The sequence below is a fragment of the Castanea sativa genome, chromosome 11, assembly GCF_040712315.1.
Source record: "Castanea sativa cultivar Marrone di Chiusa Pesio chromosome 11, ASM4071231v1".
In the NCBI taxonomy this organism is placed as follows: Eukaryota; Viridiplantae; Streptophyta; class Magnoliopsida; order Fagales; family Fagaceae; genus Castanea; species Castanea sativa.
Genome location: NC_134023.1, coordinates 41,129,051 through 41,152,034, shown reverse-complemented (window position 1 = coordinate 41,152,034; position 22,984 = coordinate 41,129,051). Strand labels below are relative to the sequence as shown.

Below are 22,984 nucleotides of genomic sequence, written 5' to 3'. Positions count from 1 at the left end.
TACCAATCTATTTTTGTCACATCATTTTGTAAGTATTTTTTTCAAAACAATTTTTATGTAATAGTTCTAGCCTTTTCCATTTACTTAATGGTATTTTGTTGGATTTATATTAATCTATAACTTTTGTTTTAGAAAAAATGTTAAAACTACTACAAATTTTATTACAAAAATCTTGTAAAATGATGTGAAAAAAATGTAATTGGTGGTATCTCAACAAAATAATAAATGAATAAAAGAATTAGTTCTAATAATAGGTAGCATAACAATTTGTAAGACCTATACAATAAAATTTGTAGTATTTTCAACATCAATATAAAAAAAAGGACATTCCTAAAAGGGCTCACTTTATATATATATAAGCACTTATTGGCGCCCACATTTGGCCTAAGTTGCCGGGGTCTAGGGCCGGCTAGTGATCAATTGAAGCAATGGAAACAATATCTGGTTCTTCAAGGTTCTGATGGGATGAAGAAGATGATGAATTCGAGAAATATAGAAGAAAACAAGAGAAATGTAAAAAATATATATAGAGAGAGAGGGAGAGAAAGTTTCAGTACAATGCAAATTTGATTCTCTACTCTGCATGTGGATTTTACAGTCATATTTAATATATGGGAAATGTTAACAAGAATCGGATGGTGCTTGTTAATGTTTCCTTTTATGAGTTTTACTTACAAAAAGTAAAAAAGTTATAAAAAATATTACTAAAAAAAATAAAAAAATGTTAATGACTGCAAAAAGCTGCCAATAAGTTGAAAAAAATTGTTATTAACGGGCACCTTCTCCTGCCCATTAACACTACCATTATACTGTTATGCACGTGGATAGCTTCCTCTAGGCTCTAACAAACTTCTGACAACCCAAATAAATACATTACGAATCTGCATCAGCATAACTGCTCTCTATTCTTTTTAAGTAAGCGTATTTCATTTTTTATTTTTCTCTTTTTACTTTGCAGCGCGAGGATCTATTTGGAATCTCCTTAAATTCCTGGGTATGATACATTTAGTCAATTAATTTCATATCTTACTCATTGATCATTGTGGTCAACTTCATTTTATTCTTTTTATTTCCCCTCGTCTTGTTGACTAAACATTGTTTTGATTATTGACTCAGAAATCGATCAAATATATGAATTGAAGCTTCTTCACCATCAATCCAATAAACTTTTACTTCACATGTGCGAAGTGTTACCAGGTTTGAGTTGGGAACAACTAACAAATGGTATGGTTACTATAGCCATCATCAAAGCTGTCAAGCAAGGGCATGTTGAGTTTGTTAGTGCTGTACTGAACGTATGTCCTGAACTTATATGGTGTGCTGAAGCACCAAGCAACCAAAACATATTTATGCTTGCCGTTCTTCATCGTCAGGATGAAGTATTTCGCCACCTATGTAAATATTCTGCAAAGAACTCAATATTTAGTAGAGCAGATGGAGATTCAAATAGCATATTACATATTGCAGCGATGTTCGAACCTTCTGCTAGACGTAATACTGTTCCAGGCGCAGCTTTTCTTATGCAAAGAGAAGTACAATGGTACAAGGTAATATCTCTCACTTTATATATATTTTTAATTTGGCCCAAAGTCACTTTGTATACCCATAGTTTAAAAAATGTCAAAGGCAAAATTTACTTACTTTCAACTCCATCCATCATTTCTTCTTATTTGATTTTTGTTGTTGCAAACACAATAATAATGAAAACAACATATGAGATAACTATGACACCTCCTCCCTTCCTCTTCTCTTGCGCAAGTGTCTGACCCAATATGTCCGATACATATTAGCTCAATAATCACCACACTTAAAAACAATAGAGGAGAGTTTCTCTCTTTTTTAATGTAGGATTAAACATTTTACTAACTCCTTATCTTTCATATTAACTCTTATATCTTTTAATTATATAATATTAAAATACTACATTAATTTCATTAATCTCTCTCTCTCTCTCTCTCTCACTTCGGTTCAGAACGGCTATAGGTTTGGGCAACGGTAGCGACAATGGAGCACAGGATTGTATGGGTTTGAGTTTTGATTTTTGGACGAGGAGCACTGCTGCTTTGGGTTTGGGTTTTGAGGAGTGTGGCATGAGTTGTTGTGGTGGTTGTGGCTTGGCTGTGGTGTTGCTGTGGCTATGGTGGGTCATTGGTACTGCTGTTGGTGGCTCTCTTTCTTTGCTCAAGCCCTAAACCTCATACCCTCAACCCTTGAAAATTTTAAAAATAAATAGAAAGTATAATAACCTTTTTTTGAGGGTCTCCCAAGTCCCAACCCTCAAAATAAGGTTTTTCTCTTTAATAATAAACAAAACCACAACCATGCAAAGACTTTAAAGAACCACATATTACAAATCCTATATTATACCAAAATACAAATATGAAAAAAAAAATTAAATTAAATTAGCTTTCCAAGTCACTAAATCCTTAATTCTTGAAGTCAATGGAGACGCTTTCACATTAAGTTAAAGGAACTTAGTATTTTAACTAGAATCCTCTGTGATAGACAATAAAAGTAAATATCCAGGATAGTTGCTAATGAAGAATATCTCATCCAATTGCCTGAACTTCCCTGGATCATCTCCCTCTTGAATTGATTTCAAAGGAATATTGCTGCCAGTAAGGTTTAAAAGAAAAAAGAAAAAAAAAAACAGTTGGCATTCAATAACCAATACAAAACCTAGAAGATTATCACTGTGCAAATCAGATTAGGAAATGATAAACACATAATGCATATCAACAATACCTAATACAAATAGAGATTAGAATATGTTAAAAAATTAGTTAACTTAAAAACTGATAATAAGAGCAGGGAGAGGGAGAAGACTTAATGAATCTTGTTGCACATACCTGATTTTGGATTGCGAGGTGATAGCATTTGTCCAATATCATTTCCTGTTTCCCTTGGAACTCAAATTTTACAGGAAAAAAACTCAACTTGATGAGTGGAAGTTAAAACAACTTAGAAAAGAATATTACCGACAAAAAAAAAAAAAAGTCCTCAGCGAAAATCTAGAATCACAAAAATCACCCTTTGATTTTTATGATTGCCTTGTCTATGATGTTGTGAGTACTTCATAAATGAAATACTTAGAAATACATAAAAAAAAGTTAACCTCTCTTCTGATTTGTAAACTAAAGAGTTCTCTAAAAGCCAAACATAACAGTAAACACAAATGCAAATCAGTTGGAAGCTACTAACCCGTGAGAGAGAGACAGATAGACAGACAGAGAATCAGACAAAGAAGATATCAACTTGGAAGAAGAAAAAAGACAAACTTTTTTACCATTGATCTAAAATGACTTTTCTTCAGGTCACCGCTCACTCAAATAAATCAGCATTAATACTAACTCATAAAATAAATTGAGAAACATCAATTTTGAAGAATTCAAAACTTTAGATACCACAATACACAAAACAAAAATCAAAACACAGCATTCACTTTTTTTTTTTGGGAAAAAGAGTTAGAGAGAGAGAGAGAGAGGGCCTGTAAACAAACAGAGTTAGGATCTGTTAGTTTTCTGAGAAATGTGAAAGGATCTTTACAGGGGACGAGAGGATCTGTACAACGGAAATATAGACAGCAGCACACTTAGCCATATCATTGTTTAACTCTCTCTTAACCCAAACAATAGTGTAAGATCAAAAGGCATGCAATATAAAACTTTCATCCAATGCCATGCATGTACTATAGCAATAAGATTAAAAATAATCAGATTATAAATTAAAAGAAGTAAACAATAAGATTTTTCCAGAAATAGCTTACTTCTACCATGCAGAATGCATTGCTTCTTTGTTCATGATGATGATCCTTGGACATCATCTTCGGCCAAGTCTAAACGCGTAGCATCCTCCTCCGATTGCATTGACCTCTGTACTTTGAGAACTTAGATTGTGTGCCCATTGTATACTTCCTGTGTACTTGGGATTTTCTATTCCTGTTATGTTACTTAAATAACTTGATAAGCCATGATCGTATTTTCCAGTAATCTAAATTAAAATCGTTAAACCTAGTTAGTACCAAACATGTAACAGAAATTGAATTGCAAATACCAAGCCCTAGAAATTAAAGTCTAGAAACGAATTAGACCAAAGAAATTGAAGAGCTAAAACAGTGGATTAGAAACCCTAAAGACTATAGGAGATTTGTTGGAAAAACAAATTATTAAACCCAGTCAGTACCAAACACGTGATAGAGATCAAAATTGCAAACACCAAACCCTAGAAATTGAAGTCCAGAAACATATTAGATCAAAGAAATTGAAGAGCTAAGACAGAGGATTAGAAATGCTAAGAATTTAAAGATTTGTTTGGAAACGATATGGAAAGAGTTTGAACGAATTTTCGCCTGAGAACAATTGGCGAAGGGAATAGCTAAAAATCTTTTTAGCTAAAGGGATCGCCAAAGATGAGATTGCCAATCACCTGAGAACCAGCCTGGAACGAAAATGCGTGTTTATAGTTTATACCTCTCTATCTCAAGGGTGTACTCTTTTTTAGATATTTATTTCAAGGGTTGGGTCTGGGTTGCGTTGAAAAAAAAATTATATACATATACATATAATCCTAATTTTAAATCCATGTATGATAAATCATATGATTTTGAATTGAGAATTCCAATTTCCTTTGGAATCTCTGGGATGGATGATCTAGAGCTGGTAGAAGAGTTACTTCTAAACAATATATTCATCATTCTAGACTAAAAGTCTAAATTAAACAATTAAAACCTAATCATCTTTTTCCTTAAATTATGGTTACTGGTTCCTTCTTGACTAATTCCTCTAACTTTGGGTTGACAATTTCTAAGGTTGTTTTGTCCTTAGACCTAAGACTAGCTTGACGGGCGACTAGCAGCTTGACAAGGGGTTTTTCTAGAGACGAGATGGGTTTGACAAGGTTACCTGACTAAGGGATGACCTTGTTATCTATCCTACCTTCTATTTTGCTAGGTTTTGCCCACCTCGAAGGGTGTTGATTAAAGCTTTGGTTTTGGATCTACACTCTGATCTAAAATGAACTTTCTTGCCACACTTGTAGCATTCACCATTCTTCTTGTTGAATGCTCTTTGTGCAGGGTCCTTCCTTTTACCATTGACCTTATAGTAATCTCTGGATTTCTTACTTTTCTTATAGAAATCATTTCTACTGAAGTTATTGGACTTCTTATGGCTTCTATGATACTTAGTGGCTGTTCTTTTTCTAGGGTATTCTTTGTCCCTAGGTTTTCTCTTGGAGGGTGCTATGGATGGTAGGCCATACTGAGTACAGAAGTTTCCTACTTCGTACTTTTATATATATATATATATAGACACACACTTTGGAGCAAGAAAGCAAAAACTGCCACTTATTTTTTAAGACAGTGGAGTATAGTTTATTTAGTATTCATTTAGGAATAGTTTATTTAGTTGAAACTAGAAGTGGCAAATGGGTCATAAATAGGTTGGGTGTGTAATTACTTATTTATCCATTTATGACCAGTTTATATATAAATTAATTACTCGTTAACAACTCAATCAATTTAATTAGTAACTCACCAATTTAACCCAATATGACCCACATACCTCTAAAACTACTTGAATACCCTCTTGACTTCCAAAATTACCAAAATACCCTTAAATACCTAAAATGATCCATATACCCCTACACATCCAAAATTACCAATATACCCTTGAACATCCAAAGTTATTCCCAAAATTTCTAAAATGAGCAAAATATCGCCAAAATACCTTCAATATCTCTAAAATCACCAAATATGTTCAAAAGCCACTAAAATGCCCAAAAATCTCCAAAATGAGCAAAATACCCATGAAACCTCTAAAATAACTAAAATACCCCCGATATCTTTAAAATCACCAAATATGCTCAAAAACCACTAAAATGATCAAAATATCCCCAAAATCTCTAAAATGAGCAAAATACCTATGAAACCTCTAAAATGACCAAAATACCCCCGATATCTCAAAAATCACCAAATATGCTCAATAACCACTAAAATGACCAAAATACCCCCAAAATCTCAAAAATGAGCAAAATATCCCCTCAAAGCCTCTAAAATGATCGAAATAGCCCCGAAACCTAAAAAATGACCAAAATACTCCCGAAACTTAAAAAATGACCAAAATACTCCTAAAAATTAAAAAAAATACCCCCTAAACCTAAAAAATGATCAAAATACCATTGAAACCTAAAATATGACCAAAATACCCCTAAAACCTAAAATATGACCAAAATACACTTGAAACCTAAAAAATTACGAAAAAACCCCCTAAACCTAAAAATGACCGAAATACCCCCCGAAAACCTATAAAATTACCAAAATACACCATAAACCTAAAAAATGGCTAAAATACCCCAAAACCTAAAAAATAACTAAAATACTACTGAAACCTAAAAAATGATCGAAATACCCCCAAAACTTACCAAAATACCCCAAAAACCTGAAAATTAATAAAATACCCCCTAAACCTAGAAAATGATCAAAATACTTCTAAAACCTAAAAAATAACTGAAATACCTTTGAAACTTTAAAAAATGACCAAAATACCCCTTGTAGGGATAAAGGGCCCATAATTGTATATTGGGCCGTGGGCCTTGTCTGAGGACGTCTATTAGTCCGAGGATCAAAAGATAACGGGGAAAAAGTGTAAATCAAAGCACCACAGACAAACTATGAGTGGGAAAGCTTGGGGAGGTAGCCTGAGGAGGAATGCCTCCTCGGCTAATCAAGGCAGAGGTCAGAGGGTTCGATCTACCATTAAGAGCAACCTTCCAGAAGACTATATTGGTAAGGATGAGCATCAAGGGAGCATAGGACAAAGGAGAGTTGAGAAATATCAAAGGAAAAGCTGCTACCACCACATTGAATGCTCTGCAGCTAACCTTCTGGCTGCATTTATGTGGAGGTGAAACCTGAGCAATAGCCAACAACCTTATAGCTATTTCCAAAGACTTCAAGAAGGTGTTGATGGGACAAGGATAAAATCCAGTAGCTTGGCCTACACATGGAGGGTGAAGATGAAGAAAAATAGAGTATATGATAGAGAAAGAAGTCCCTTATGAAGGGATCCGAAAAAAAGGGTGAACATTGTAGCACCAAGAACTGTACTTGCAATCAAATTTAAAAGAAATATATATAAGACTTGGTCTCCTCGAATAGTGCTGAGGACGATTTTCTTTAAGCAGAATCATTTTATTCTTGTTTTCTGGTCATCTGGGTTTACGACAATTATTATCTCACTCATTAGAGCCTATTTTTTCAGCTCACTCTCTACAAATTCATTGTATTGGGCTCTTTGGGCCTAGATCCTTTTCCCTTCGGGCTTAGGCACCAAACTACGTCCTTACAATTGGCGTCGTTTGTGGGGATTACTTGAGCTTTAGTGAAAGCAACATATAATTATGGTGGGCTCAGGACCAAATCGAGAGTAGTCTGTTTGGTCCCAGCATCAAGATCAGTTTCTCAACCTTGAGCAAAGGAAGGAACGAGAAGCTAGTGTGCATACCACACATAACAGTAGGAGCCAATCCAGGAGTGGGAGCCATGTCTCTCATGAGGCAACTACTAGAAGCATGCAATTAGAAATTGATTGTTTAAGAAGAAAGTTGCGTCGAGAGCGACGTAGAGGAACTCCTTCAAGTTCTAACCATTCGTCTGATGGTGATAATAATCATAACTACTGGCACAGGTCAAGGACTCCTCCTAGCGAGTCTTTTTTGAGCGACGAGGAAAGTCGTGATAGGCGGGGGAGGAGAAGTCCGACACATAAAGGCTTGGGCAACAATGCCATGAGTAAGGCTCTGAATCAGATCTCCAAGTCAACTTTTACCCGAAGAATTAAGGAAGGCTTCCTTGGCAGTTTACTCAGCCAACATTTACCATGTACAATGGTAGGATGGACCTTGTGGAGTATGTGAGCCATTTCAACCAGAGAATGGCTATTCACTCTAAGAATAAGACTTTGATGTGTAAGGTATTTCCATCTAGTTTAAGGCCTATGGTGATGAGGTGGTTTGATGGCCTGAAGGAGGGTTCTATTAACTCCTTTAAGGAGCTTACGAGGGCATTTGGTTCTCAGTTTGTAACTTGTAGTAGGGTTTCTCGGCCTTTGGATTCCTTATTGTCTATGACTATGCGAGAGGGAGAAACCTTAAAGACGTACTATGACTGATACTAGTAGATGCTTAATGAGATTGATGAAAATTTTGATGACATAGCTATAAGAACGTTTAAGGTCGGCTTGCCTATCGAGCATGGTTTAAGGAAATCATTGACAGGGAAGCCAGTTAGTAATGTATGTCAGCTCATGGACCGCATTGATAAGTATAATCGGGCCGAGGAGGACCAACAACTAGGTAAAGGCAAGGTTAAGGTGGTCCTTTAGGATAGGAGGGACTTTAGATCAGACAAGTATAATAATAATCGTCCTCGGCGGAATTTTTCTGGACAATCTGGGGCTACTGCTGCTCAAGTGGTCAACACGGTATTTAGAGAACCAATACATCAAATCATAGAAAAAATTAAGAATGAACCATTTTTTCAATGGCCAAAAATGATGGGAGGGGATCCCACGAGGCGCAACCAAAGCTTTTATTGCTAGTACCACCAGGAACGAGGGCATACCACGAGGAACTGTAGAACTTTATGGAATCACCTAGAGCAGCTAGTCCAAGGTGGTAAGTTAAAGCAATTTTTATATCACCCCAATGAATAGGGAGGCTAGGTAGGGCCAGGATCTTAGAGAAATGCTTCTTCAAAGCCACCTCTGGGCACAATCAGCCTTATTCTTGCCGCTCCAGGAAGGATTGGTTCTCACCCCTCTAGGGTACTATTCATAGTTCAGCCACCCGCATAGGACTCTTCCCCTGAGCTGAAGAGAAGTAGGATGGAAGTCCGACCAGCTCTAAGTTTCTCTGATAAGGATGAGGTTGGTATCTTGCAGCCACATGATGATGCATTGGTAGTTACCCTCAAGATAGGGGGGTATGATGTGAGGCAAGTGTTGGTTGACCAAGGCAGTGGGACAGAGATTATGTACCCTAATTTGTATAAGGGGCTAAAGCTGAAACCAGAGGATTTAATTGGTTATGATTCACCCTTGGTAGGTTTTGATGGGAAGGTGGTTATACCAAAGGGTCAGATCAAACTACTAGTATAGGTAGGGCCAGAGGAAGTAGAGGTGGACTTCATTGTAGGGGATGCTTACTCTCCCTACACTGCCATCATGGCAAGACTCTGGCTACATGCCATCGGGGCCGTCACTTCCACCTTACAGTTGAAGGTGAAATATCTATCCGGTGACCAAGTTGAAGAATTGGTTGGGAGCCAGTCTATGGCTAGGTAGTGTTTAGTTTCTGCTATTAGGCATCAGGCTGAAGGTGAACCCTTGGCCTCTGCCAAGCAGGGCTTATAGTAATCAAGGGAGCCAGTATTATTTACATATATGGTAGAAGAGGCAAAGTGTGAGGAATTAGAAAAGGTTGTAATAGGTGATGATGGGGAAAATTTCTTCTAGGTCGGAGCTCAGCTGCCTCCTTGGGAGAAGGAAGACCTGATAGTATTTCTTAGAGAGAATGTTGATGTGTTTGCATGGAGTGCTTATGAGGCTCTTAGGGTGGACCCGAACTTCATTTGCCACCATTTAAATGTCAACCCGACGGTCATCCCCAGGAAGCAACCATCTCGGTACTCGTCTAAAGAGCATCCCGATGCTGTCAAGAACGAGGTGATCAAGCTCAAGCAGGCTGAGGCTATTAAAAAGGTTTTTTACCCTGATTGGTTGGCCAACATAGTGATGGTGAAGAAGATGAATGGAAAATGGCGAGTATGTGTATATTTCACAGATTTGAACAAGGCTTGCCCCAAGGACCCCTTTCCCATGCCTTGTATAAATCAATTGGTTGATGCCACTGTAGGTCATCCTTAAATGAGCTTTTTAGATGTTTTCCAAGGGTATCATCAAATACCTTTAGCTTTGGATGATAAAGAGGAAACAAATTTTTTTTTTAAAACTTTTACTGGAAATTACCATTACAAGGTAATGCCCTTTGGTTAAAAAATTGCAAGATCCACCTATCAGAGAATGATGACCAGGATGTTTGAGTTACAACTAGGAAAAAATATTAAGATTTATATAGATGATATGGTGGTGAAGAGCAAGTTAGAATCCAAGCACGTTAGTGACCTCGGAAACATCTGTGGAATATTGAGGAAACACAAGCTGCGCCTTAATGCTTCTAAATGCTCTTTTGGTGTTGGTTCATGAAAGTTTTTAGGTTACATGGCCACTCACCATGGAATTGAAGTCAATCCTGATCAAATTAGGGAAATTAATAGTTTGCAGCCTACTCGGAACCCTAAGGAGGTCCAGAGGTTAACGAGGATGATTGCTGCCTTGAAGCGATTTATCTCTCGGTCAACAGATAGGTGCAGACCTTTCTTCCAGTTGTTGAATAAGTGGAAAGGGTTTGAGTGGACTGAGGAGTGCGCCCTAGCCTTTCTTGACTGAAGGAGTACCTTTCTTGACCATCCATCATGTCCATGCCCGAGGAGGATGAGGTCCTGTTTGCTTACATTGTAGCGGCATCCCATGCAGTTAGTTTGGTTTTGATATGGATTGATGATGGGGTGCAGAAGTCAGTCTATTATGTGAGCAAATTCTTATATAAAGCAGAGGTTTGGTACCTACCATTAGAGAATGCCATATTAGTTGTAGTGCATGCAACACGTAAACTCCCCTATTGCTTTCAAGCTCACAAGGTGGTGGTATTAACTCAACTTCCTCTTCAATCCCTACTTTAAAAAGCTGATTACAATGGGAGGATTGCTAAATGGGGTACGATTCTAGGGGTTTTCGATATCAAGTATATACCTCGCACCTCTATTAGGGGCCAAGTCCTTGCGGACCTAGTGGCTAAATTTGTTGAACCTTTTATTGAAAAAGAAGGAAAAAAAGCAAAACATGGATGGAAAATCAATTGGAGTGGTCTCTTTAGAAGAACCTCTATCCTGAAGGGTGTACGTTGATAGCGCTACTAATCAAAGAGGATCCGGAATGGGGCTAGTTATGGTATCTCCTGAGGGGATTGTTATTAAGAAATCCTTGAGGCTGGGTTTCTCAGCCACGAATAACGAGGCTGACTACAAGTCTTTGTTGGTGGGAATGACTCTGGTTTAGAATATGGAAGGAAAGGCATTGGAAGTGCTTTCAGATTCCAGGCTGGTTGTTGGGCAGGTAAAGGGTGAATTGGAAGCCAGGGAACCAAGGATACAAGAGTACTTAAGTCAGGTCAAACATTTACAATCAAGGTTTGAGTCTTTCACTTTACAGAAATCCCTAGAAGCAAGAATACACATGCTGATTCTCTAGCCACGCTAGCAAACTCCTCAGCTCAGGATTTACCTTGGGTCATCCTGGTTGAAGATTTATTTAAACTGGTTGAGGAGAAAGGAAAGAAGGCCCGGGTTCAACAAATTAGAGTGGGACCTATTTGGATGGATCCCATAGTTCTGTTCGTTAAGAGTGACATTTTGCCCGAGGAAAAGGGGGAAGCATATAAGGTGCGAAGGAAGGCTCCTCGATTTTGGCTATTCGAGGACCAAAAATTGTATAAGCGGTCTTTCATTGGACCGTACTTGCTGTGTATACATTCTGAGGTAGTGGAACCCCCTTCGAAGAGTTACATGAAGGGATTTGTGGGAGCCATATGGTGGGTAGGTCACTGTCTCACAAGGCAATCACTTAGGCGTATTGGTGGCCAGGCATGCAAAAGGAAGCACAAGAGTACATGAAGAAATGTGATTAGTGTCAACGATTCGCTCCAAACATTCATCGGCCTCGGTGTGTCCTTAATCCTTTGTCCAATTCTTGGCCTTTTGCCCAATGGAGATTGGATATAGAAGGGCCCTTCCCTATAGTAGCAAGGAATAGAAGGTGGCTTTTGGTCGGCACTGACTACTTTACTAAATGGGTTGAAGTTGAGCCCTTAGTAAACATCAGAGATATGGATGCTAAGAGATTTGTGTGGAGAAATATTGTCACTTAGTTTGGGATTCCTCACACCCTCATCTTGGAAAATGGGCTTCAGTTTGATAGCAAGGCTTTCAGGAGGTACTGTTGCGAAATAGGCATTAAGAACAGATATTCAACTCCAGCCTATTCCTAGGGAAATGGGCAGGCTGAGGTTGTGAATAAAGTCATAGTTAATAGGCTCAAAAAGAGGTTGGATGATGCCAAGGGTATATGGGTGGAAGAGCTGTCACATGTTCTTTGGACATATAGAACTACCCCTCGTAAATCTACGGGCGAGACTCCTTTCTCTTTGACTTATTAGGCCAAGTATGTAATTTCTCTGGAAACTGGATTCCCAACGCTAAGAACAAGCTTGTTTACTCCGGATAGCAATGACGGGCTATTAGAGAAGAGCTTGGATTTGATTGAGGAGTGAAGAGAAAATTCCATGGTTCAGTTGACATATTATCAGCAAAAACTCAAGTAGGGGTACGACTCAAATGTGAAGTTAAGATCATTAGCTCCTGGAGACTTGGTATTGCGGAAGATTTTGGGTACTGCAAAGAACCAAGCATGGGGGAAGTTACGGCCCAATTGAGAAGGACCATACCATATCACCTCGGTAGTTGGTATAGGAGCATATTTCCTGGAAGATTTAGATAAAAAAGTTGTATGATGTCCATGGAATGTAAATAACTTGCGAAGGTACTAATATTAATAAAAAGCATTTCTGCCATATTTTACTTATGACATTATTTGTTGCATTAATTATTTGTCTAAGTATCAAACAAAACCTTGGTCATGCTTGGTTCCTCGGGCCACATACCTTAGGTAAATTAATACTTCCTATTATCTGTCTCAGTATTAAATAAAACTTTAGTCATACCTGGCTCGTCGGACCACATACTTTGGGTAAATTAATACTCTTCATTGTTTATCTAAGTGTTAAACAGAAACTTAGTTATGTCTGGTTCTTCAGACCACCTACCTTGGGTAAGTTAGCACTGCCAAGCATCTAATTAAGTGTTAAACAAAACCTCAGCTATGTCGGGTTCTTTGGACCACCCGCCTTGGGTAGATTAACACCTTTTTGATTACCAGAATACTAAACAAAACCTCGGCCATGTCACGTTCCTTCAACCACATGGCTTGGGCAAATTAGTAACCAGCTCAGCTATGTTGGATAACTACAATCATCATTGTGGTAATCTAAGAAAAGGGGATACTTGAGTATCATTTAAATCATTTGCAAGCATATCCATGATCAACTCCTAAATTAATCATCATCTATAGTTCCCTTGAGGCGCTCCTCACAAAAAGGTTATAGAGAGTTCTGGATGGATAAGTGCTCCACCAACCTCTAAGATTGATAAAAGATCCAGTGATATGCAGGGTCCTTTAAATTAATTGTGCTTAAGATGTATCTTTGAAGTTGATAGTGTATCGCACTAATACAATGAACTTAGATGGTTCTGCCAGATCTGTTACTGATTGTTTGGGATGTGGCTACTACATTATCACTTATATAGGTAACTAAATTAAGCTATACTTCGTTTGTGTGTTAAAGGTATGCCTTTTTAAATTAAAGTCACTCCTTGTTGAAAAATGTAAACTTGGAAAGCTTCACTTATTCTGTGATCAGCCATGTAAAGTAGAACATTGATTTTGTCACTTGCATAAATAAATGCTCAAGCTAAATATATAGACAGGTGTTAAGTTAGATAATTTTTTCCTCCATTCTTATACTAGTTAAGTGTGAAGTACAATAGAAATTATGTGAGGACTTGTATAAATATCACAAGAATAAAAGAAAAGCTCATAACTGTCATTAAACCAAGCCTTGAAAAAAGGCAATTTGATTACTACTTTGGGAGGCCAGAAACAACAATTACACCCAAAAAAAAAAAAAAAAAAAAAACCACTACTCTAAAAACATCTTAAGTTTAAGTACAAGTTTGTCATTTGCTGAGGCCTTGGTAGGCTGGGCAGGGGCTGTTGTTGAAGAAGCTGGGCCTTTACCCTTGAGGTCCTCCTTGGTAGGCATAGGCAGAGTGGTGAGGACGAGCTCCATATTGTGGGGGGCCTCTTTCTCCTTGGAGGGGTCCTTAGGAGTAGTTAGAGGCTGGGAAACATAATGGGCCACCTCCTTGGTTGTGCTAGCTTTTTTTTTTTTTTTTAATAACCTCAGGCTGCTCGGCCTCCTTGGACAGACTGTCAGAGGAAGGAAGGACCTTAGCTGAGCTGTCCTTGCCAATATCTACCTCCTTGGAGGCAATGTCAGCTTTGGGAACAAAGGAGCTAGACTCCTCCTCCTTCATTGACTTGTGGGAGCTCATGACTATTTCCTCAGCTCTGTAGGCAGCTTGGACAGCCTTTCAAATATATATATATATATATATATATATATATATATATATATATATATATATAAAATACCTAGGTTGGAGAAGTCAAGTGTAAGTGCGAATATAAAAAAGAAAAAAGAAGTAAATAAATATAGTAATAACAAAATAAAGGGAGTAGTTGGTGGACTTTCCAGAGCGAGGTCCCTCTTCAAGCTGAGGAACACCTCGTGTTTTCTCATTAACCTTAAGTCGGCCATGTTCCCGGGGAGCAATAAGGCCTGCTCCACGGAGTCAGCCATATAGCCAGCCCTCCCTTGTTGGAAGTCCTTGATGGAGGCGTCAGTGGTCAGGGCAGCTCCGTCCAATTCCAAGGCAAGAGACCAAATTGGGGCAGCTAATGGGGCAGCTAACTCAGGGTCACCTCTCTTCTCCACCACTGTCTACGTTAGCCTAGCCTGTTTGGCCCCCTTTTGAGGCTCGGTCTCCTTGGAAGAATGTGCCTTTCCTTCTTTCACCACCTCCTTACCTCTCTGTTCCCTCTTTCTTTTAAGATCAGCAGGGTTGGGTCGCTCGGCTTGGGTAGATGGAAGGGTGGAAGGTTTAGTTTGGGCAGTCTTCTCTAGTGCATGGCCTTCTGCCTGGGACTCCATCAAGGCAGAGGTCAAAGGGTTCGATCTGCCATTAAGAGCAACCTAATGGAAGATTCTACTGGTAAGGTTGAGTATTAGGGGAGCATAGGACAAAGGAGAGCTGAGAAATATCAAAGGGAAAGCTTCTACCACCGCATTGAATGATCTGTAGCTAACCCTCTGGCTGCATTAATGTGGAGGTGATACCTAAGTAGTAGCCAACAACCTTACAACTATTTCTAAAGACTTCAAGAAAGTGCTAACGGGACAAGGATAAAATCCAGAAGCTTGCCCTACACGTAGAGGGTGAAGATGAAGAAAAACAGAGTATATAATAAAGAAAGAAATCCCTTATAAAGGGACTCGGAAAAAAGGGGAAAATGAGGGAACATTGTAGCACCAAGAACTGTACTGGCAATCAAATTCAAAAGAAATATATATAAGACTTGGTCTCCTCGAATAGTGCTGAGGAAAATTTTCTTTAAGCAGAACCATTTTATTCTTATTTTCTTGTCATCTGGATTTATGACAATTATTATCTCACTCATTAGAGCCTAGTTTTCCAGTCCACTCTCTATAAATTTATTGTATTGAGCTCTTGGAGCTTAGATCATTTTCCCTTCGGGCTTAGGCACCAAACTGCGCCCTTACACCCCTAATTGCTCCAACCGAGGAGTATCCAGATTCCATCTTTTTCTTTTATTTTGTTAATCTATATGATATGAATAGTATTAAGATTCGTGGCAATTGAAATACAAATGCATAAAAAATTTCTTGTACTCTTTTTTTGGCATGTAAAACTTGGCTACTTGTAATTCATATTTTTTGAATAATTATTTTTATTGTTTGGATTGTTTACAAAATTTTTTGTTAAATAAATTTAGATACTTAAAAGCATCTTTTATTATCAAATTATTTATGTGCTGAATGATACCGGTCAATCTTTCAAGGCTATCTAAGAACTCCAATTTGGAAAATGGCAACAGAGAGTTATGTAGCTATGTCCAAATATTTTACATAAAGTTTTTTTTAGTTGAATTGATTGCAATGTCTAATAATTTATAAATAGGGAGTGTGAATAGATCAAATGTGGTCACATTTCTTACATTGAAATCATCATAGCAAGATCTTAATCAGTTAAACAGATATCATGGTCACATTTTTTACATTAAAATTGGCACAACAAGACCCTAATCACTTATATGGGCATCAATTACAAAACATTTTAATAATGCCTCCCTTTTTTCATTAAAACAAAGTTAACTACTCTCTCTCAAAAGGAAGAAAAGTATTTCCAAAATGCAATATAACCAGCCCCTTACGTGATGCCTACTCTAAATTGTTCGTAAAGAAAGATCAAGTGGTCTAGGAAAAGGTAATTTTTTTGGTTTAAGGGTATTTTGGTCAATTTTTAGGTTTTGAGGGTATTTCGGTAATTTATAGATTTTAGGGGTATTTTGGTCATTTTTTAGGTTTTGGGGGTATTTCGAACATTTTTTAGGTTTATGGGGTATTTTGGTCATTTTAAGTTTCGGAGGCATTTTGATTATTTTTTAGGTTTTGGGGGTATCTCGGTCATTTTTTTTTTAATGTTTTGGGGGTATTTTGGTAACTTTGTAGGTTTTGGGGGGGGGGGTATTTGGGTCATTTTATAAGTTTCTAAGATATTTTGGTCATTTTTTAGGTTTATGGTGTATTTTGGTAAGGTTTTAGAGGTATTTTGGTCATTTTATATGTTTTGGAGGTATTTTGATAATCTTTTAGATTTAGGGGGTATTTTGGTAATTTTTAGGTTTCGAGGGTATTTTGGTCATTTTTTAGGTTTTGGGAGTATTTTGGTCATTTTTTTGGTTTAGGGGGTATTTTGGTCATTTTATAGGTTTCAGGAGTATTTTGATTATTTTTTAGGTTTAGGGTGCATTTTGGTAATTTTTAGGTTTTGGGAGTGTTTTGGTCATTTTTTAGTTTCAGGGGTATTTTGGTAATTTTAAGGTTTGTGGAGTATTTTATAGGGATGGCAATTTTTGTCCGACCTGTGGGTACTTGGCCCGGCCGGACCCTAATGAGCCAGATTTTACCTAGCCCGATAAGGAATAGGGTCGGGTATGGGTTTAAAAAAAAAAAAAAAAAAAAAAACCCAAAGCAGGTCTGGATCGGGTCCGGGTTTTTGATTAAACCCGGCCCGAAACCCGAACTTGGACCCAGACTCGATTACTGTGATATTACTAAAGGCCCCTTATATATGGTTGGATTTGGGGGGAGTAGTACCTTGTAGTGAGGGGAGACTATTTTTTAATATGGTTGTACGTATTTTGGGGTGATATACCCTTTTTTTCAATTCCAGATGAGCTCCATCCATTTTCAGAGATCTATTCGTAATATTATTTAAATATTCAAATTGTTTAAATTAATTTATATACTATAAAATTGAATATCTTATATATTTTATCTAGATTCGTATAGCCAAATGTTTCATATTGAAAGGTAATAGTATTTACATGATCTAAAACATTGTGTCCTTTTTTTTTGTTGGGAAAATGTTTGATTCAAATGTTTCAATTAATTATCTCAAAAATTTTAAAAGAGACAATCTATTTAGTAGAATCAACCAAAAAGAAAAAACTAATATACATTAAATGAAACATATAAATAGGTGTAAAATTTATACCACATTCTATATTAAGTCTTAAATTTTTAATTTTCTCAATTAAAGTCTCAAATTTAAGAAATTGTCTGAGTCTTTTTTCGTCTCTATTATTTTGGACAGCAATAGAACAAAAAATAGCGCAAAACCATTGATTAAACTGTTTCACATAAGCTTCTCAAAAAAAAAGAAAAAAGAAAAAAAAAAGCTGTTTCGCATAAGATTTGTTCATAAATCAATTTTGCAGTTATTAATGAAAAGAGTAGAGTGAAGAAAATTTATTTTAGAGAGAGAAAGTTTCACTTAGAGTGAGAAAGTGGTTGTCAAAAAATCAAAATTGCTTTCTTAGGTAAAATACTTTTATAAATAGCTTCCCCTTTTTCTCTGCTCTACTATGGCCCAAAATAACGTATATGAATAAAGTATATGGATGGGAGCTTCAAACTGAAATAATTTGACAAGTTTATGAATTTAATTAGTAAAATTTAAAAAATGTGTAAACTGTAATCCATATAAAACTAACAGGAAAAATGTCCACACTGAACTTTAATATAGTGACCATGGCACCCTCTTACTTGAACCTTAATATAGTGGCAATGGCACTGTTGTATATATAGCTATATACATGGATAAGTTGTAACAATGATGTTTGCGTTTGGAGAGTATTGTTTCATAACGTGAAGATTCAAGTTCTTGAATTCTCTAAGTGAAATTCAAATTTAAGGATTTTCGATCAATCGAAGCTTTTGCTTGATCAATCGAAATGATGAAGAAAAATAATCCTAGAGTCATAGGATGATTCGATCGCTATTCAATTCCTATTCGATCTATTGAAAAGAGCATTCGATCGATTGAAAAGAGCATTCAATCGATCGAAAGGAACTCTCGACCGATCGAAACTCGTGAAACTAAGTTTTCTGCAGAATTTTTTGGTAATTGTTCTGAATGTTTGAAGAGGCTTCAAGCCTTGTGAACGGTTTTATGAAACATTCTGACTTTCCATACGTGCCTTTTGATGAAATATAACCCTATGAGTATAACCCAACAACTTGGTTATATCTTGAAGACAAGGTTGCGATAACCCTTTAGCAACATTAGTGTGGGGGCAAATATTGTCTAAGGAGAACGATATTGTGCCTCAAATTTATCTATTTTCTGTTTATCTTTTGTATTGACATTGTTCTTCCATCATTACTTTGTGTAATATTCCTAACAGACACCCTCTAAAATTTTACTTTTGCAAATTTACTCCATTAATTTTATGCACCTACCAATTAAATTAATACCTTTGTTAGTTTGGTGCTAAAAAAACTAAAGGAAAACTCTCATGAGCTTAAAAATACGGAAATCAATTCTTTGAACTTTGAACCTGATAGAAAGAAGAGAGAGAGAGAGAGACGCAAACCCTTATAAAAGTAATCCATATAAGCTATACACTCTACACAGTCAACACACAAACTTTCAGTCATTCAATCTTTCCGCCTTCTTAATCCTATAAACCTTTCATTCACAATAGATTGAATCATAATTTGAAATTAAGTTACAAGTTTTTTAATATTTTATTTATATCTTCAACTATATTCTTTATGAGGTTTTGTATAATAAGTGCAGGAGGTAGAGAGTGTTGTCCATCCTTCTGCATTAGAATCCGGAAACAGAAATGGTAAAATACCTCGAGAATTGTTTACGGAGAGCCATAAAGAGTTAGTGAAAGAAGGAGAAAAATGGATGAAGGAGACAGCAACTTCTTGTACAGTGGTAGCTGCTTTAATTGTGACCATTATGTTTGCAGCAGCAATTACAGTTCCAGGTGGCAATAATCAAGATACGGGCTTGCCAATGTTCTTAGACAAGAAGGTGTTTATGCTCTTTATAATATCTGATGCGTTTTCTCTACTTTCTGCCTCAACTTCATTGTTGATGTTTCTCAGTGTCCTCACATCACGTTATGCTGAGGAAGATTTCCTTAGATCCTTACCCAAAAAGATGATAATTGGCCTTTCCACACTTATCTTCTCCATAGCAACCATGATGATAACCTTTTGTGCTTCTCTTTTTATTATTCTACAAGGAAAATCATGGGTGGTCATTCCTGTCATTTGCTTAGCTAGTGTTCCAGTCGCACTATTTGCATTGATGCAATTTCGCCTTCTCATTGACATGGTCATTTCAACTTATGGATCAAGGATCTTAGACAAGAAGCCTGGGTCATAAATTATTTGTGGTACAGGATGATGCTAGAAATTATTATTTTTACTTTGTTAATTTGGAAAGATAACTAATGGAATGAACTTTCCTCTTGTGATGCATATCGTGTGTTTTTTCCATTTTAGACAATTTTTATCTTAATCCAAATAAATTACAACTCCATTATATATTTTCACTCTCTATATTATCTATTCATTTTCTAATTTAGGTTATTTATTTTGAGCAAGGATAGTATGATTCCTAATCCGGTAAGTCACATGATCCATAAGTCGAATATAGATCTTTACGTTTGAAGCAAAAGAAGACTAATTAAGATGCAAAAGTATTAGTGATTCGGCATCCATCCATAAATAATAAGAAACTAATCTATAATATAAAGGACAAACTATTCGATACTATGTTAATTCATGTATGAATTCAAAGTGATGGTGACGTTCAACAATTTATCCTATATATAAAAATCAAAGAAAGTAAATTTTTTAAAGGCAAAAAATATATGTTTAGTCATTTGTAATATTTAGTCTAGAATTTATTTTAGACCTTAATGGTTTAAAATTAGCCTATTTTCAGCCAATTCCACTCTACTTCTCCTCCCCCCCTCTCAATCCAAACGGACCATTAAGGTCTAAAATAAATTCTGGATTAAATATTATGGACAACTTAATGGACTTTTAATCTAGACAAACCAAACCTAATAGACTTTTAAGTCTTTCGAGTCAAGTGATATTCTTATATGTTATACTAACTACTCAGTTGGAGACTTTTAAAGATGTTATCTCCCCAACAAATGACATCAAAGCTCAAGGTGGTGTGCAGCAAAGGAGGCGAGGTGTTCAAGGTCCCTTCTCAAAAGGGACAAAGCAAGCTTACAGGGCCCACAGAAAAAGATTCTGGAGAAAAACCCAACAAAGAAGTATTGCCAATGGTGCTAGATCATGGTGAAGCACATGGTTCCAATGGATGGGAATGTATAGGCCGGCTCCCATGGATTATTTTGCGGTGTTGACATGTGGTTCTCATGGATGGTGTATGAAAGGCCCATGGACGGCGTGCTAGTAATGGAAAATGCTCATTGGCAAGAGGGAGCAAGTAGAATTCAGTCAAGGTCTAGAGAGAGGCAACTCACATGTGATGGGAAGTTTTTTGAGAATACATGTGTGAGTAAAGTCCCACATGGAATAGGTATGATAAGAGACAGTGGTTAATGTAACATAGTTGGGTGTAAACCTAATATTCTAAGTCTTTTGAATTAAATGGTGTCCCTATGGCTGTATGCTTGTATGACCCACAACAACTTTGGGCTTGTTGGGCCTAAACTCCCAATTAATGCCTTTCTTTCTCTCATGTATTTCTTCTCCCTCCAAAATGTTCCAACCCTTAACCTTGACTTGCTCCTTCGTTTTTATACCCTTTTGGTAGTGGACCTATCATGATGAGAGAATATTTTGTATGCATGTGGCCATCTAGGTTTAGGCTACTGTTCTAGAGTGTCTTGTCTTGTATTAGGGAGTGCAACCTGTAGTTTTGCTACTAAAATAATTTTCTAGTAACATATGTCTAATGCCGAATCTTGTGCTCAGCTAGAAAATTCCCCCATGTCATTACTTCCCCTTCTAGGGGGACATATAGGGTATGCTCAGATGCTAATTCAGCTTGGGCCTTTTGTTGGTGGGATGGGCCCATGTCTAATGATCCATGGCCCAAGTCTTGTATGGGCTGGACTTTGTTCTCTCACAGCTTCTATATATTATTATTAACTATTCAAAGTGACTCCCAAAGGCAAGTACTTTTGTGGGTGGTAAATTGAAAGTCACCAAATGAAACATGGTTATGGCTCGTGGAAAGAAGATGTGCACTTTCAATATGATGACCAACAATAAGGAGCTATTGCAGCTGATGTCGTATGTGGAGATTCAGGTATGTGCATAGTAAGATTAGACGTTTAATCATGTGAGTAAGAAAGAGATGAAGATATTCTTGTTGAAGAGAAAACATACCAGGTAAAGATTTTGAGAGGATTTAATGGCTTGGATGTGTTAGTTGGATCAAATATCATTGGAATGGATGAAATGTTAACATGACAAGCAAAATAAAGTATGTTATTTTGATTTCTAGGACTATAACATAATTTAATTTTAAACTTATAAAATATGTTTGGTGGTAATAAAAGCTATCAGATTGTGAAATATGATTGGAGGCAATTAGGATGCAAAATTAAAATTTAAACAAGTCATTGGTGGTGTCAAGAGGCTAGCTCTCCTTACTCCGATTAGCTACCCTTTATTAAACACTTTAATAAATCATATAATTTTCTTTATTCAGAATGTTGATCCTTCGGACAAACTACCTTATAAATTTTTATAAAGTATGTTGGGTTCTAAGACTTTAGGTTTAAATGTATTAGAACTTCATTTTGTAATGTTGGCAAACCATGATCAAAACGTTTAGTCTTATTTTTAAACTTGCTCAAAGTATGTTTATGTGTAAAGTTGGAATCGAGTGCACTGCAGGACTGTGTAAATTTGCCTGGCTCGATCGATCGAAAATTGGACTCGATTGATCAAAGCTTGTGCAGATTGTTTTTCTGCAATATTTTTCCAACTTAACCCAAGTCCGGTTTGACGTGTAGGGTTTTGTGTTTTGCCCTAGGAATAAAAGGGAAAACCCTAGCCACGTTTTAGAGGTTGTTGCAGTTGTTGTTTATGCTGTGTATATGAATCTCTTATGAGATCTAAAGGTGCTTGCCTTCACATATACTTAGGGTTATCAAGAATCAAGATTGATGTTGAGAGCTTGGTGATTATTCAATTGTTGCATTAAGAGCTTAAAGATACACAAGTAGGAATGCTTGTACTTGCTGTGAATCTGAGAAAGAAGTAGTCTGTGGACTCGGAGCTGTCATGTGGTCGTGGTAGTAAGTTTCCTACTTGAGGTAGCAATAGGATGTTAGTGGTCTAAGTTGCTATTGTGTAAACTTCAATTCTTTCATAGTGGATTTGTTTTACCTTGAGGATAGCTAGGTTAAATCCTCCCCAGGTTTTTACCGGTTTGGTTTTGCTGGGTTATCATATCGTTGTGTTATTTATTTTCCGCACTGTTTTAATGATATGATTTATATGTGTTAATCTAAATTTGCATAATTTACTTAAG

The 22,984-nt window shown here is 36.7% G+C and overlaps 1 protein-coding gene across 1 annotated transcript; it reads left to right on the top strand.

Annotated features, from left to right (window-relative positions):
- The first annotated feature begins 963 nt into the window (after positions 1 to 963).
- On the top strand, positions 964 to 19,840 carry LOC142616511 (uncharacterized). The gene is made up of 3 exons (XM_075789349.1): positions 964 to 994; positions 1,117 to 1,547; positions 19,238 to 19,840. The coding sequence occupies exons 2-3, from the start codon at positions 1,179 to 1,181 to the stop codon at positions 19,838 to 19,840; spliced, it is 972 nt and encodes a 323-aa protein (XP_075645464.1). The 5' UTR covers positions 964 to 994; positions 1,117 to 1,178.
- Positions 19,841 to 22,984: the final 3,144 nt, after the last annotated feature.